This window comes from Rhinichthys klamathensis, unplaced genomic scaffold (assembly GCF_029890125.1).
Source record: "Rhinichthys klamathensis goyatoka isolate OS25496 unplaced genomic scaffold, OSU_Roscu_1.1 h1tg000403l_1, whole genome shotgun sequence".
Classification (NCBI taxonomy): domain Eukaryota; kingdom Metazoa; phylum Chordata; class Actinopteri; order Cypriniformes; family Leuciscidae; genus Rhinichthys; species Rhinichthys klamathensis.
In genome coordinates, this window is record NW_026606904.1 from 75828 (window position 1) to 93917 (window position 18090).

At 37.5% G+C, this 18090-nt stretch overlaps 1 protein-coding gene across 1 annotated transcript; it reads left to right on the forward strand.

Annotated features, from left to right (window-relative positions):
- Positions 1 to 2684: 2684 nt before the first annotated feature.
- On the forward strand, positions 2685 to 12675 carry LOC130070343 (GTPase IMAP family member 9-like). The gene is made up of 3 exons (XM_056234718.1): positions 2685 to 2720; positions 11550 to 11613; positions 11698 to 12675. Exons 2-3 carry the CDS (start codon positions 11602 to 11604, stop codon positions 12673 to 12675), a joined length of 990 nt encoding a protein of 329 aa, XP_056090693.1. The 5' UTR covers positions 2685 to 2720; positions 11550 to 11601.
- The last annotated feature ends 5415 nt before the right edge of the window (positions 12676 to 18090 follow it).

Genomic DNA, 18090 nt, shown 5'->3' on the forward strand with positions numbered 1-18090 from the left:
CCTGTCATAGAGTCTATCCTAACGAGCTGAGGATCTGAATCAGGTGTGTTAAATAAGGGAGACATACACAATATGCAGAGCAGTGGCTCCCGAGGACTGGAGTTGAGAACCACTGCCCTAAAGACAGTTAGGGATGTGGAAATCATGGAAGAGAAACTGTCAAACTCAAACTTCATGTCCGAACTGGTATGTATGTTAAGTCTAGGGTAATGAAACTCAATTCAATTTTATTGGGGGGCTTGCAGTGAATTTGATCTGAAACTTCTCAAGTGTGATCACACTAGGGGTGGAACGGTACACAGAAGTAACGGGTCAGTTCAGACATCACGGTTCGGTACGAGTTCGGTACAGTGGAGAGAAAAGCAAATGACGAGTTGGACTGTTGACGAGGCCACAAAAAGGATGATGACCTTCCTCCTAGACCATGGCCTTTCCAGGCAGTATAACTTTCTGGGCCGAAATGGGAAGGGAGAGTTCAAGGCCTTAAAACTGTATGAAGTAACATATGGTAGGTACGCATGTGGATAATGTTTTAAGTTGTACCAAGGTGTCACAATACCCTAACATTATAAACATGTCGATTTTAAATATTGTGAATGGGGCGTTTGTTGTCCTGGCTGAGCAGTGTGTTCGCACATGTCTCTCAGTTGCGTAGCTTGTGTTCAAGAGAATGTGTGTATTTCTAATAATAATCTTAATTTATATAGCGCTTTTCTTAACATAGTTGTCTTTACAGTCCTGGCTGAGAGTTGTGTTGGCACATATGAAGTAAGTGACCGTTATATTTGTTTCTTGAAAGAGGCTTAATGAAAAACGCTCATTTGAGGTGGAAATAAACTAATTCTGTCTGTGACAGTGAGGGAACACTGTGCAAAAGCATGTTGTTTTAAATTTTAATTTAATAAAAGCGTAATTAATTGTATTACTGGTCTCTTTGTTATAGCTTGTTTATTAACCCAAGGTGTTTAGGTCTGTGGGACCCTTTTTCAATGTTTGCAAAAAGAAAAAGTTATGGTATATATTATTTCTTCTAACTCAAACTCATTGGCCCTGGCTCATTTTCTGTGAAGAACATAAAAAAGAACTTATTTTCAATGACTGCACATGGTACACCCTCCTACACAACTATTACATTAATTGTTGGTGCTATGAAACTTAACTGTGTCCTCCTCCTAACTAGGCCTGCTGTGTGTCTTGTCTGTGTGCGCAAATGTTGTCTTTCTGCACCTGCTATTCCCACACAAAGTTACAAAATTGTTACATTTCAAGCACTTTCACCTGTTCTGATTAAGTTATAAGAAATGAGCACCAATAATGATCAAAAATCTTGTTTCTATTTTTTTAATATATATAATTGAATTTCCTTGTTTTCTCACAAAAAAAAAAAGATCATATGATCATAATTGTGATCTCACAGGGGTAAATGGTGAATATGAACCATAAGTTATGTATATAACATTGGTAATATTGAGCTAAAGTAAACATCTGTTAAATATTTTTACATAAATTGTTATGGCTGATTTAAAAGCCTAATAATGTGGTGGGTCCACCAGACCCGGGAATATTGGCTGTGTAAACAAAACTATTAACATACAAGGGTTAAAGAACTGTATGGGCTGACTGTAAAATAAGCCCCAAAAATGAATTTGTTTGCCCATAATAATAACGGTTATTACCCATATGGGTAGAATAGCAGGGACCCATAATCAGCCCACATGGGGCCCAGCTAGTGTGGGCCCCAGATGGGAGAAACCTGGCTTGCCCATGTGGGTTTTAGCTAGGGCCCATGTGAAGCCCACCTTCAGCCCATCTGGGCTTGCCCACATGGGGCCACCATGGAACCCCCGGACAAAATTAACTGGGCCCCATCTGGGCAGCCCAGATAGGGCCCACTCACCAGCCCATATCCAACCCTTATGGGCCCCTCATCGGTGTGTTGACAGGGTTCCATTGAAAATGAATGACTTCCGGTAGTTTGGAAGCTCAAGTCGGCGACGGTGTGAACGTACAGTTAGGACTTAGGAGGTACAATAGCAATATGTTAAATTAATTAAACTCAATAAGATAAAATTCACAAATACCCAACAAATGATTAAATGATAATTCAAATATGGTTAAAATTTAATTAAACATAAATTAGAAATTTGAATTAATAAAGTGCATTTTTAACTCTGTTACATGCACATGCATTCTGTACTCAAATATTGAGTAGGCTACCTAAATGGTTCATATTTTTACATCTGCCCCTTTCGCTTTACTTTTAAAATTACATCTGAGTATGTAAACCTGACACAATTTGTGTGTTAAAATGACTTACACATTTATTGTGTTAAATTTGACACAACATGTTTTGTCCCTAAGCACACTCACTAACATGTGTTATTTTTAACACATCTCTTTTTAGAGTGTGGCCATAACCACTGACTGCCTGTAGTCCACATTATTCATTCACTCAGGCCAGATTTACCCACAGACCATTTTAATGCCTCAGACAAAGTTTAAAGCTTAATGATAAGGCTTTGATGATATGTTAAAGGATTTAGTTATTTCAGTCGTCGCTGCTTCACCTGATGGAATCACAGCGCCTCCTATTGAAGACAAACAGCGTCACAGGATTCAGAGCCACTGTTGAAAGTGAAAGGAACATTTCAATACGGACATTCTGTGCAAGCTCCTTTCTGACGGAAGACATCTTACATCGACTGTTTGTGATCGTATCGGTAAGTTTATATTCATGTCAATGTATATTTAACAAATTCATTGTAAGCTACTGAAAGTATATGTGAAATCTTAAATACATAATAGGACATGTTACAGAAATGTTTTTGTTTTAAGGTTTAGGTCTCCATATGCTTTCGGTTTTGGGTAATACTAACGTAAAACGAACCAGAACTTTAATCGGCCTATTTGCCTATACGGTTTTGTGATCCTTTAAAATATAAGGTTATACAAAATTAAACATGGGACGAGATTAACATGAATGCAAATACTGAACATCGAGAGCATAAACAGCTGTGCTAATAAATGACATCAACAAACAACGCTGACGAAACCTAAAGTCTAGAAAAAGTAAATATAAAAATAATTTATAAAAAAGATTATGAATTATGTAAATCTCAAGCTTATGGAAGGTTAAAAAATCTGTTAGTTGGCCTTTATATTGAACAGACTACTGCATATGGGTTGTATATAACTTCAACATGAGTATAAGGCTTTCTCTCTCTCTCTCTCTCTCTCTCTCTCTCTCTCTCTCTCTCTCTCTCTCTCTCTCTCTCTCTCTCTCTCTCTCAGGGGTGTAACGGTTCACAAAATTCACGGTTCGGTTCGATACGATACACTTGTGTCACGGTTCTGTTCGGTACGATTCGGTACGTTTCCGATACAGCAATAAGAAAGAAATTTCCTTGATTTAATTTTTTTTATTATATTTTTATTAATACTAACATCATAAAGTATGCTATTTTTTAACTTTGAGCAATGATGGAGCTATACTTGACTTTTCTTAGGAGCTTATAAAACAAAACAGCTCCTTGGACAAAATTAAATGTAATATTGTAGTAGTTATAAACAAAGGTTTATTTTAGTTCAGATTAACATTTGAGGGCAGCAATTGTATTCATAATGTCAAAATAAAACCGACGTAATGTTACTTGAAAGCATTATAGCCTACAATTCCTGCCAAACTCCCATGGTTACAGTTAGTAGTGTTACTACAGTAAATCCATGATGAATGTTGCAGATCTGTGGACACTGGATAGTTCATTCATGGCATAATGTTTCTTCCTGGTTTCCACGTCACCGTTGTTTGATCCGTTAATAACGGAGAAATGCGAATGTTTCTCACTAGATCTCGCAGCGATGTTATTACTTCAGTGGCGAATTCAAGTTTTTTCTTTACTGGATTTGGCTGTGTAGTAACAGTGCTGATGATCAAGATCGGCCTGCGTTGGTCCAAACTGATAAACGGTCCGTCAACCACAAAATAACCCAGCCAGTACAGCCATGTGGGGCCCACATGGGTTTGACGTGGGCTATCTAACTGGGACCCAGCCAGTTTTGCTCCCGGTTTCCATGTAGGCCCCACATGGGTTTGCCCAGATGAAGTGAACACTGCTCAGTGTGCACACTACAGGCTGTAAAATGTAACACTGATCAGTGTTGGAGTTAATGAGATAATTAAGTGATTGAATATGATTGAGCATTATTGAAGACAACTAAAGCAGAATCACTGAAGGAGAAAATTGTAAGCCACCGGTATGGCGATCATTGTTTGCTTTAGTTGGGCTTTTGACCCTTATGTTATTAACTTTAGATTTTGTTTGGCTGTTGTTTCTGACTTATAACTGACAGATAAAAAAACAAAAGTGATGTAATGGTGTTGGTTATATTATGACAATCATCATTTCAACTTTATGTTTGTGATTAATGCTGTTGGGTTACAGCATAATTGTGATACTGCATAAATATCCAGAATTTTAGATATACTATAAAGTATTTCTTAAAAGTTGTTTAAAAAAAATCTTTCTTTTAGGCACACACAAACGTCAAGATTCAGTCAATGCATCTCAACAATGGTGACGAGCAGAATATTCAATTAGGAAAAGTAAATTACATAGACAATTCAGATCATAATTTATTCATACCGCAATGCATGATGGGAGCCATTAATGAGCTGTGATTAGTGGCAGCCACTGCAACATGCATTATTATTATCACCATTGTTGAGATTCACCGGCTGATTATTGATGTCTGTGTTTCTAAATAATTTCATTTGAAAGTATTTTGATCAGAACAATGTTTATGAAATATTTTAGATTAAAAAAAAAAATACTGATAATCATACGCTGTAGAATCACAAAGCGCTGTTAACAAGTTAAACCAGATAATCTCAATAAGTATCGTTTTTCAGATCACAGCATGATTATGCCAAAACATAACCAACACAACCAGATCACACTTTTCTTTGTTCATTTGACTGTTATAAATCAATAACAGCAGACAAACAAAATTTAAAGTGAAAGTATAAGTGTCAAGAGCAACTAAAGCAAACACTGATCGCCATAACGGTGGCTTACAATTTTAGATTTTCTCCTTCAGTGATTCTGCTTGTTAACACCAGGTGTTCATCAATAATGCTCAATCATTACTAAATTAATCACTTAATTATCTCATTAACTTTAACACTCTTGAGTGTTAATTTAACACTCATATCTGCGTCATATCTTCCATCTGAAAGCAGGTGAGGGTGATTTACTACTAATCAAGGAACCGGTTTTACTGATGAAATGCGCATAACAATGTCATGCGATATATCGCCCAGCCCTAGTTCTGATCACCCCTACATGATGATTATATTCTAATCATCAATCAGTTTATAGATTCTGATTGCATTTTCTCTTGGTGTTCTCAACATAACAATCTGATACAACTGAGCAGAGAAAAACTGATGTTAAAAAATCAAGAGCCCAACTAAAGCAAACACTTATCACCATAATGGTAAGTAACATCAAACCAAACTATTATTTTCAATAATCATATGTTGATTTCAATAATCAACATTTTAACCTCTGTTAATTTTCAATAAGAACTTCTGCAGACGTCTGACAGAATTAAAGGCAACCTGGTTGGTAATAAGTGAAGCTGGTAATGCTGTTTGTGGAGTTGTTTAATCAGATCTTGAGAGATTTCGTGTATTTTATCTTCAGTTGATTTCATCTAAGGCTGTGACTGGAAGTAGCTCTTGTGTTTCTCTTTTCTTCAGTGATTCTGCTTACTAACACCAGGTGTTCATCAATAATGCTCAATCATATTCAATCACTTAATTATCTCATTAACTCCAACACTGATCAGTGTTACATTTAACAGCCTGTAGTGTGCACACTGAGCAGTGTTCACTTCATCTGGGCAAACCCATGTGGGGCCTACATGGAAACTGGGAGCAAAACTGGCTGGGTCCCAGTTAGATAGCCCACGTCAAACCCATGTGGGCCCCACATGGCTGTGCTGGCTGGGAACGAGTGGTTTCATTCCGCTTACATTACATTTGCAGTAGTAACTGAGTTATGGTCTGGCAAAGCTTCATAGAAAAATCATTTCCAAAGGGGTGTCACCAACGGACGTCGCTCAAATGCCTCTGGGCGCAATTGGATAGACCTAAAACCAATCAGAGCGATGAAGGAGATGACGTATGCAGAGCGACGTTCGTCTGTTATAGAACAACTTGAATAAATGAGCAGACACTGATTAGCCACTTGCTCTACGTTTATTTTAAATTAACAGCAAGACAACTACAAGTGAATGTGCTTTCCATTAAATAAATCACACACAGTAAACAAAACATTAAAAAAAACTTTGCAATTTAGACGCGCAAACTGGGTGCCGGTGCGGTGAGACGTACATGCTCGGGCAGATTCGGCTTGAAGTCGTTCATCCTCGGACGCGTCGCCGCGCGCGCTGGTACAACAAAAGCCGTGCACACAGCCAAGCAAAATGGGGCCAAAACTTCAGTGGGACCCAGCACTTCACCACACCGGTGTAAATTTTTTTGCCACAAAAGCCGGCGGCACCGCCACCCCGGTTCCCTTTAGGTAGGGAACTAAAGGCACCGGGGTAGCGGTGCCACCGGCTTGGGCCCGTAATCGCTGCTCGCAGCTATATTTACATTTTTTTTCATTTAATTAATATTGCTATTAATTATTTCTTTCTTTTAATTTTATATTACATTTCATTATTTAGACCTAACATGGAACCTTCAATAGGACTAGCCCAAAATTAAAAGAAATAAATAATAAATAGCAATATTAATTAAATGGAAAAAATTTAGCACAAGTAAAATTGAAAAAAGTTGAGAAAAATGCAACTATCCATTGATAATGTAACTGGAAAAACAAGAAAAATGAATATCTGGTTTCAATTTTTCTTTTTTGCATTTGCATTGTATTGTCTGAAAACTGAATTGTGAAGCGTTACACTAGGGCTGGGGTAAACGATTATTAATCAAACGATTAGTCTGTCGATTATTTTATCGATTAGTCGACTAATCTAACGACTAATTGAACGATTCTTTTTTGTAACATGGAAATTGCAGGAGTGCACATTCAAGCCACAACAATTTTGATCTGGTTCTTACGGAGTATCTACACTGTAAAATGTTTGGTCGGCTACTCAAATGAGCCCTATCACACTTGGATGTGGTGCTCATTTTAATGTTTTCAGTGCTCATAAAAAACATCCGGACTGATTTTTCGGTTTTGTTGACGGGGGTGGGGTTTACATGCGCTTCATAAGGAACACACGCACATTTGCACACACACGCAAGGTCTCTCGCTCTCTCTCTCTCTGCCGCGCGCTACACGGTTTGGAGCTCGCGAGCTCTAGACTCCGGGAGATTTTAACTAATTTGCGGGCATCAGGGAGCCGCTATCAATATGCGGGAGACTTGGGATGTCAACTCCATTTGACAAAGAGCACAAATAACGACACATTTACGTTTGGGACTAAATTTGAAGTATTCCCATACCTTTGATGATTTAGTGCGAGCTGTTTTTTTTAGGACTTTTTCTTTTGATGTGACTTTTGCATGGCTTTGTTGTGAATTCGGTTGCTGTTTCGTCCTCGATTCTGCAATGTTTCGGTCTCCCACGTGTGTGTGGCGAGCTGTACCGCCGGGAACGGTGCAAAAAAATAAATACATAAATAAAGAAGCGTCGACAAAAAAATATGACGTCGACGAAATTTTCGACTGCTTTAGTTGGACTCTTGACCCTTAAATCATTAACTTTAGATGTTGTTTGGCTGCTGTACATGAGTTATAACAGCCAGATGAACAACAAGGAAAGCTGATATGCTGGGCGAGGTTATGTTTTGACATAATCATCATTTGTCACAAAACTCATTTGTAGAGTTTAACCTTTTGATTACACAGTAAAACATTTTCAGAAATTTAAATATCCAAAAGGTTTCTTAAAAGCTGTTCTATTATAAATACTATATGGGCACACACAGACATCAAGAATCAGCCTGTGATTCTCAACAATGGTGACAATTATATAGCATGTTGCAGTGCATTCTGGGTGCCACCAATCAAAACTCATTCATGGCTCCCATCATGCAATGCGGTATGAATAAATTATGATCTGAATTGTCTTAGTAATTTCCTTTTCCTAATTGAATATTCTGTTTGTCACCATTGTTGAGATTCATACACTGAATCTTGATGTCTGTGTGTGCCTAAAAGAAAGATTTTTATTTCTCAGAACAACGTTTAAGATATCATTTGGTTTATTTTGAAAAATCTGGATCTAATGTTATAGAATCACTGTGTGACTGTTATGATCATTTTACATTTAAGTCAGAAAGTAGGCTTTAAATGAGTTCAGTGATTCAGGTCAAATGATGATTATGTCTAAACATGATCTAGAACATCTGATCTGATCTGATCTCTTTGTTCATCCAGCTGTTAAAACAGCCAAACAAAATCTTTATTTACACATTTAAAGGTCACCTGCCCAACTAAAGCAAACACTGATCACCATAACGGTGACTAAAATATAGATTTTCTCCTTCAGTGATTCTGCTAGTTAACATCTGGTGTCTTCAATAATATCTCCATCATCACTCAATTATTCACTTAATTATCTCATTCACTTTAACACTCTTGAGTCTGGATCCAAATAAACTCCCAGTAAAGTTCATTTAACACTGGAGGTTTTGCTGTGGGTGGAATAAAAATATGGCAGGACTTTTACTTTCTGACCCCTGGACTTTCCACCTCTGATACTGTATTAATACAAAGTTCTGTCTTGAAACTCGAGATGGCAAGTCAAGTCATCTTCATTTATATAGCGCTTTTAACAATGGATTGTTTCAAAGCAGCTTTACATAGATAAACATATAATTTAAGGTAACAGAGATTGTTTTACAATTGTTTAGATTGTTAAGGTAACAAACTACTTGTCTTGCCTATAAATTTTGATAAAGAATTTTGTTTTATTTTATCACTTCGGGGTACGCGAACCGAAATTCACAACTCACAACATTCACAAATGGCACAAGCTGATTGGTCTTTAGCTCAATCTGCTAGCATCTCATCGTTATCTCTGGCCAGTGATGGAGTACTCGAGTCCTGGACTCGGACTCGAGTCCTTATTCTCTGGACTCGAGTCCGACTCGAGACTCCATTCTCTGGACTCGTGACTCGACTTGGACTCGCGGACTGATGACTAGTACTTGGACTCGGACTCGAGAATATATAAAATCGGACTTGAGCATTCATGTCAAGTCAAGTCATCTTCATTTATATAGCGCTTTTAACAATGGATTGTTTCAAAGCAGCTTTACATAGATAAACATATAATTTAAGGTAACAGAGATTGTTTTGGCTTTATAGCGGTTCTTGAATAATTAGATTTCCAGCTAAAGTTAATTTTGATTGATTCACCTCCGTCGAAATGATCAGACTTTAAACGCGAACCTGTGATTAACGCTGACGGCGTTCACATGCACATTCAGAATTGATTCTATAGTTATGTGCTTTTGAAAATATGTGCGCAGGTTTGTAATTCCATACAACCCATGCCTAAACAAACTACTTGTCTTGCCTATAAATTTTGATACAGAATTTTGTTTTATTTTATCACTTCGGGGTACGCGAACCGAAATTCACAACGCTTTATCTGTAGAGTGGGAAAGGGATCCTCCATAGGGAGAGGATAGTTGACACTTCAGCACTGCATTGTCATCGGGTCCAGGCGGATCTCCTTCGTCAGATCTGGATACGGCCTGGATCCGGCAGGCTGCGGGAAAACCTCGGGATAAACAAAGACATATTAGCGTAGATGCCATTCTTCTCATGATGTAACGAGTACATCAAGATTTAAGGGAAGTGTTCCCAGTTACGGCTGACCTAATCTATGCAGCCTAACATTGAATTATAGAAGTCTATTCATCAAATGAATGACGTTGTTTCTGACTAAATAGGTTATAAAAATTTGATATAAGATGTTACACTTTTCCTGTTTCGGGGTCCAAGACCGGCCGTGATCTATTTTTTCCCTCACAGATACTGCTACCGCTCGCTCTCCTTGCTTGACAACACACTCACTGACGTCAATCACTTTACGCTGCATTCTCGTGAGAGAAATAACGTAACACTCATTTAACACTAGATAAGTTCCTCTTCATCTAATCAGAAATTTTGATTTTGGCTCGCTTTGCAGCAGCTGACCACTAAGGAGCGAATGTACAGTGACGTGACATAACTGCCAGATTTAAACTGTGCTTTCGTGCTATGGCTGGCGCTGAGCCAAAGTCGGACGCGCTCAGCGCTTAATCTCGTTTATCATACAATAACACAATTATGTTTATTTTAGCTAACAAACTAGATGGCGACCTTGACTATGTCACACATCGCAACCACTCTTTTCCTGCAGACTAACAACTGCTTATAAAAAAAAAAAAAAAAAAAACTTTCCTGAAAATCCTTGCTTATCTGGCTTATGCTACTCCGAGCAATGTCTGAACTTTATATTTTGAGCACTTCTTGCGTTGTTTTTGTCTATTCACGATGTCTCGCTTGGTTTAGTCCTCAGTTGTAAGTCGCTTTGGATAAAAGCGTCTGCTAAATGACTAAATGTAAATGTAAATGTTATAGCACTGCATTTTCTGTTTTTTTGCCGCAGTTACATTGGGATTTAGTTTGCTTTTCAAAATTTCAAAATTGTTTTTCTTTTACCATATTCGTCAAGAAGAATGCATTTCTCCTCCTCTGTCCAATTAGGCTTTCTTTTTTGTTTTCTTTATCCATTCCAGTTGACTGATCATCCAAAAATGTATTTAAACAATTAAATAAATATAATTGTGCCACAGCTAGTTGACAATGATTTGAACTAAGGTCAAAGCCAATTCTAGTGATATCATACACATTTCTAGCTGCAAGAAAGAGTGCCTGAAAAATGTTGCTTGATTTGGCTTAAGTGTATATAATTTCGACTCGGACTCGAACACGGGACTCGAGAGTCGACTCGGACTTGAACTCAGGTAGTGACTCGACTTGGACTCGACTCTGACTCTTCTTTGGTGACTCGGACTTGGACTCGGACTCGAACACTGGGACTCGAGACTCGACTCAGATTCGACAGTTGGTGACTCGACTACAACACTGTCTCTGGCACAGCTGATTGGTTGTTGTTGTATCAGCAGTCAAAGAGCTTTTTTTTAGATAACTATAATAGCCAAACGTACAAACTGAATAGCTTATCACTGCAGTGCTCACATTTACGTCTCACTTTCTATTTACAGATTTCAATGTTATTTTACTACAATGTTATTAGTTAACAGGGTGACTGAGGCTGAAATTCGGCCCTGGACAAATCCAGCCCATCCGGCCCACGAGTGAACCTGTGAATGTTTTGTTTGTTTTTAGGTCCTCAAATTTGTAAAACAGAAACAAATAATTTACAGAAATCAAATGTAATAATCATGTTGATCTTTCCTGCTTCAATTGGCCTATTTGTATTGTATAACCCTGCAATGTTTTTGTTGGTGTTTAGTGTTGGTGAATACATCTTGGAGAAAGTGTTGTTGAAGAAGCAAACAGAGACCATGAAATATCAGGTGAACAACACTTTTACTACTTTAACAAGCATATGTACAGTAGGTGTTTAATCTAACATCAATTGTGTTGTTCTGCGTTTTTAGAGCTTTGAGAACACAGAGGTGAGAGGAGAAGGAGATGATGTTGATGAAGATCTCCGGTTGCTGTTGATCGGTAAAACCGGATCCGGGAAAAGCGCCACAGGAAACACCCTCTTTAATGATCGAGTGTTTGAATCAGTAATGAGCTCTTCATCGGTGACCAGATTCTGTCAGACACACACTGGAGCTGTTAATAACAGGAGAGTGACAGTCATTGATACTCCAGACTTCATCTTCTCCACTCACACTGACTTTGATTCAGACTCAGAGCTGAAGAGAGCTCTTGAATTATGTTCAGCAGGAGCTCATGTGATCCTGCTTATTCTGCCTTTAAGCACTTTCACTGAGCAGGAGATGGATTTCTTTGGTTGGTTTGAGCAGAAGTTTGGTGCAGAAGCTCTCAGATTTACTCTAGTGCTCTTCACTCATGCAGGTCAGAAACACATGAGGACACTAGCAGAAATGATCAGGATGAATCCTCAATTATCTCCTTTTATTAACCGATGTGGTCAGAGATATCATGAGTTTAACATTAAAGCTCCAGCAAACAGTCGACAGGTGACTGAACTCATGCAGAAGATCGACACACTGATATCTGAGAACACAAACTCCTGCTACACACTAGACATGATGCAGGAGACTGAGAGGAGAAGAGAGGAGAGAGAGAGAGAAGAGAAGGAGAGGAGAGAGAGAGAACACAGAATGACATTAGAGAGAGTCAGAATAGAGACAGAGACACGAGTGAGGAGAGATATTGAACAAGAGAGACTGGAGAAAGAGAGAGAGAGAGAACAACAGATAGCATCAGAGAGAGACAGAATAGAGACAGAGACACGAGTGAGAGGAGAATCTGAAGAGAGAAGAGACAGTGGGCTCAAACACTTTGTACAACAGAATAAGTACATCATTCTTACAGGTATAGGTGTAGCTGTAGGAGCTGTGATTGTACTAATTGTTCTTGCAGTGAGACTTTCTTCCTGAACTCAACCACATCTGCTCCATTCACAATGTTTTACTAAGACAGAAGAATCTATTTTATACCTGCTAGTGTTTAAAAATGTGATCATTGAAACACTTTGTAAAACAGCATAAGAACATCATTCTTACAGGTGTCGGTGCTGAATAAGTATTCGTTCTCGTGGAAATATTTTTTTCTTGAACTCAACCTGAATATAATGTAGTAATGTCTGGTGGTTCACAATATATTTTACGAAGAAGGAAGAAATAAATTCATACCTGCTTAGATTATGGATTTTCATGTGTTCATTGAAATATAATTTCTGAGTTATCTGTTGCTAAAATGATTGAAGTAATATATCTATCATACATTTAAACACACACAAAAAACATTATTTCCTATATGTTATATATGCATGTTTCCTATTAATATATATCTGTCAAGTATTGTAGTGTTATGATCAAGATATTTTCCTTTCTTGTGAAATCTATTGAAGTGATATCGATATAATTTCAGTCATCAGTTTCTTCTCAATTTAAAGTCCCGGTGAACCGGAAGTTGCAAACGACTTTTCTCCAGTGTTGTGACGTATTTCCGAGAGAAACGGAATACTAAATGAGGCAAAATAGTGGGCGTGGCTTCTCTTCCAACTAGCACCTGATTGGATCTAGAAAAGTAGGTGTTTTCATTCCACCTGTCTACTGCAAGGGGGTAATCCATCAGCCGGAAGTTGAAGCTGCCTCCGGGGGCGCCATTGTAGCTGGCTATCACCTGCTGTTAGCATCCCATTGACTCCCATTCATTTTGGCGTCACTTTGACAGCGAATAACTTTACATCTGAGGCGTCCAAAGACTCCATTTGTCCATTATTTATTTCTAAAGAAACACTACAATGTATAGGCTCCATTACTTTGTATCTTACGTTATGGCCCCGTAGAAGCCGTTTTAGTAAAAATAGGCTAAAAATTGCGTCATAACCACTCGACTGTCCGTCGCACAGCAGAGAAGTTACCGTATGGACAGGAGGAGAAGCTCGCAGGCAATCTTTTATTGTCTGAAGTCAGCCCATAGCATAGATAGATGGAGCCCATAAAAGCAACGCGACAAAATATTTCAACAAAGTTTTTGAGGAATTGGAAATAATTGGAAATAATTGGATATGTGGCAAGTGAATACATATGAAGTAACATTTATCCACGAACTTTAAATTATTTATTTACTACAACAACTATACGGGAGATGGGGAAATTATCAGGAAATTATACAGGCAATGAGAAAAAAAACCATCTCAATGTCTATCGCGGTTAACATTGTTCCTTTATTTATTTACAGATCTAGATGAATGTGATCTCGTTCGGAAGCCATATGTACAAAAGTCCTAGCCTACATAACGTGAAATAAAGAAAAACGGTTTTGTTTAAGTGTTTTTGACCATGATTTATTAGCCAAAACTGCATGATTTAACACCTAGCTCACAATTCTTTATATATTGGAATATTATATGGTCACATGTGGATACGAAATGGATACGAAAATGACTCGAGGGGACAGTATTTTATAGTATGGTGCCTGGGCTTAAGTTATACTAATAAGTCTTTTTTGGATGGGTTATTATTCTGTTTAATGTAGAAGGAAATGAAAAAGAAGGGGAAAAAATGTAAATGTGTGTGTATGTGTGCATATGTGCCTATATTTGAATCATTTTTAATAATTTAAATTATCAGCCATCACCTCCTTGCCTGTGCCTCCTGAGCTGCATGAATCACGTCCATGGGGCTGTTTTGACTGGGGCAACCCCACACACATACCCACACTACTCTTAAAATGTTACTGTTATTAAACTGCACATATCTATACATACTGTACATATCTGTCTATATTGTTCATACTGCATACCCATGTGTTTTTCTCATAATGCTTCTGTTAACACACTTCACATATCCTTACTATAAACTGTAAGGGGTATACAGTCAAAGACCCAGAACCAGATATGAAGAATGAAGACCCGGAGTCAGAATTATAAAAAAATAAAGAAAAGTTTTACTGAAGATAGTTTGCATTTTCATCAGGAGAAGTCAGCTTCAAGACTCACACAGGAGTTCGTAGGCCGCCCCGCTTACAGTTACAAAGATCACAGCAGTTATACCATTTCCAAGGTCTAAGCTACGTCATTGCTTACAGGTTGAATGATTCTCATTGGCTAAGAAACATGAAAGCCTAAACAATTTAACACATGTGAGGAGATAGGGGTGCCTATCGCCATTAGTAAAGATAGTTGTCGTCCACTCATTGGATTTAGGTCTGTGGTGGCCTCGCAGGTTAGAGAAGGGCGCCGGGGTGTCTGGTCCGACCGTCCAGAACCTACATAGAATGTCATACGCACACACACACAAATAACAGACACTAGCAAATAACAGCTCCCATCAAGGCTGAAGAGAGTCTGAGCTCCTTATTATCAGTTAAGTATACCAAAACATAATGCTAAAACATTCACTCATTTGGGAGAAAAACTGATAACTGGCATTTACTCCCAAGGAAGGAAATATACTGGAAAGAATACATTTTAATACAACAATTAAAGTTTGATAGTAACGCTCAATATAGCTTGACCATATGTCCAGCGAAGAATCATATGTGTCCACGCTGCCTTTAGGACCCTCTAACCTTTCTACTGATCCCAGAGAAAGAGACAAACGGCCTTGTGGGTTAAGTGGCCTTCGTGTCCGGCGTGTACTACGTGCAACCTCTAAGTAAGATTGGAATGCACCTAAAAGAAACTGGTTACTTGCATCCATGCATTTAATAAAATATAATTTCACAAGCACAAGAATATAAAAATTATTATGTGATAATGAATATATTTGATTATTGATTTTTATAAAGGAAGTATATAACCATTCAAAATGATATATGATTATATATGTATTTGAAGAGGCAAGGGATTTTGACCAACCCTTCAGTCCCCCGTTTTAGACCAATGTGGGGTCCAATACCGCCACGTCTGGTCTAACCAGTGAGGTCACTACGGAAGGGAGGAGTGGTGACGCATGCTCCCCTGACGGGTCACACTTGTCTCTTCACCTCGTCATGGACATGCTGGATACTAAAAATTCCAGTCCCCATTAAGAGGCTCTCCCACCTTCCACTCACAACAGGACATCAATGTCATTCTTCCTCAGTTTATCAGTCAGGTTAAAATTTTTATAAAACACATAACTGATTACGAAACAAGTACATATTTTTTCTTTGGAAGCCAGGCTAAATAAGCAAGCACTATTGCTGTATTCCTACTAGCATGGGCTAGATCCACAGTCACTACTCAGATCCTAAATAAAGACATTGTCTATAATCATGAATACCAGAATATATGCACTAGTTTTTAAAAAAAAATAATATTATGATTTCCAAATCCTTTTATTATAAACAAAGTTGGATGGTTAATCCATTATTTTCACTACCCCTTTTATAGACCCTTTAGGTTTAAAACACAATGGTTGTCTAACTAAAAATAAACAACAAACAATAAAATATTAATAATTAAGACCCATAATAATCGATGTAAGCACTTTAAGTCTTTACTGAAATCATCCTTCAGTTTACAGTCACATAGCATGTACCATTTTAATTGTATAACATCTTATACCCTTTTTTGTTTGTTTCAAAAATAGAAATAAAATAAAACAAATTCACATCATCATTTCAGTCATTATTTTACCACTAAAATATAGGATCGTTCCCCATTCTGCTTAATAAAGCTTTTGTTCATTCCTTATCCTTATATCACTTGAATCCCTGTCAATCATACAATGTCTAACCCTAACCTTTTTCATACCATTTAAACTTAATTTGACTTCCATAAATCCTATCAGAAGTTATATTTCATAACATACATTTTTTTTTCTACTATATTTCTTCCATCTTGCCCTACATGCCAGTTCCTTCTGCATCCGAAGCTCTCCCCACTGTCAGCCTAGTGACACTTAAAGTTCCCTCGTTAGGGAAATCATGATATTTTATTACTTCTTCAATACTCTTGTTTTCTTATCATTAACTTCAACTTTATTTTTCATTACAACTACTTCTCACAGTATTTGTCTCAGTTCCACTTATCTTTACAGCTTTACAGAAACCAAAATATTATGTTACTCAGATCCCAGCCAGCCATATAGCTGCTTTCTCTTTTTACCTTTATTAAATTGTAGTTTTCTTAGACATCTAATGTCATACATACATTTAAGGGATTGAGAAATAAAACCTTTTCTTTTTAGAAGTTATATTCACTCCTTCTTTGTTCGCCCTCCGGCCTTTCAATAAAAATGAGGGAGCTCACTCTGGATAATTTGGATAGTGACTTAGCCAATGTGCCACTTTGTCTCTCTGCCGTCAAGTCTATATATATATATATTTTTTTCCTACGTTTATCCTTATGATCCCACCTAGTTGTCTATTTAAATTTAGACCCTCAGTTGAATTTAGACAAGAGTTTTACCCCAGAATGGACGGCAATCTTCTTTACAATTCCAATTTATATAAAATACTAATCCAGAGAGTAATTCAGTTCAATATCATAAATGACAAAAGCATTCATAATTACCAATAGCAGACAGAGCTGGAGAACCACTCCAATTAAAGCTCGTCCCATGTTCTGCATTGTCTTTTCATCAGATTGACTTAGAATTATCAACTTTTCTAAAGTTGGTCATTTCACTTAACCCATCTGTAATGATAAAACACTAATTCCAGAGGTTAATGACACAATATCCTCAAAATCAGGAAATAATAGTACCCCAAACTAACACATACAAGACATAAAGTGCTGTCACCATCACACACACTCATACTAGACACACATATGTTAACTGTTCATTTTCAATGTTCATTTTTCTTTATATTATTGCTAAAAGATTTAAATTTTAAATAAGATTTTAAACTTCCCATTTTCCGGTAGCTTCTACCTAATTTTACATGGTCTCCCAACCAGTTTCAAAGCACGTCTTGTTCATTATTCATTAGAATTTAACAAGGTCAGCTGGGTTGTTTTGTTTCATTATCATTATTTTGCTTCAGCTTGCTCTAGCAGGCCAATAATGGAAAGACAGACACAGTTACCATCCCTTCCTCTGCTCAAGCAGTCTCTCTCACTATAAATAAATAAATAATCTTTTTCAACAGCCTTCTAAGGCTGTAACTTAGACATAATGTAATATTAAATTAATTACAATAACCTTTGACCATTCACCTTGTTATCCAGACTTTTCTCAAATCTACAAGAGCTGTCTTCATCTTTAGCCACCACCATGTCTAACGACCTTCAGGAGTTAAAACTATGTCATAGACCTATTAGTTCAAAATCAACACTATGATTTTCCTTGCCCATAAGGCAAACCAGTACATAAAAGTTTTGCTACTGTCTCCACAACAACTAATGGGAATCACTT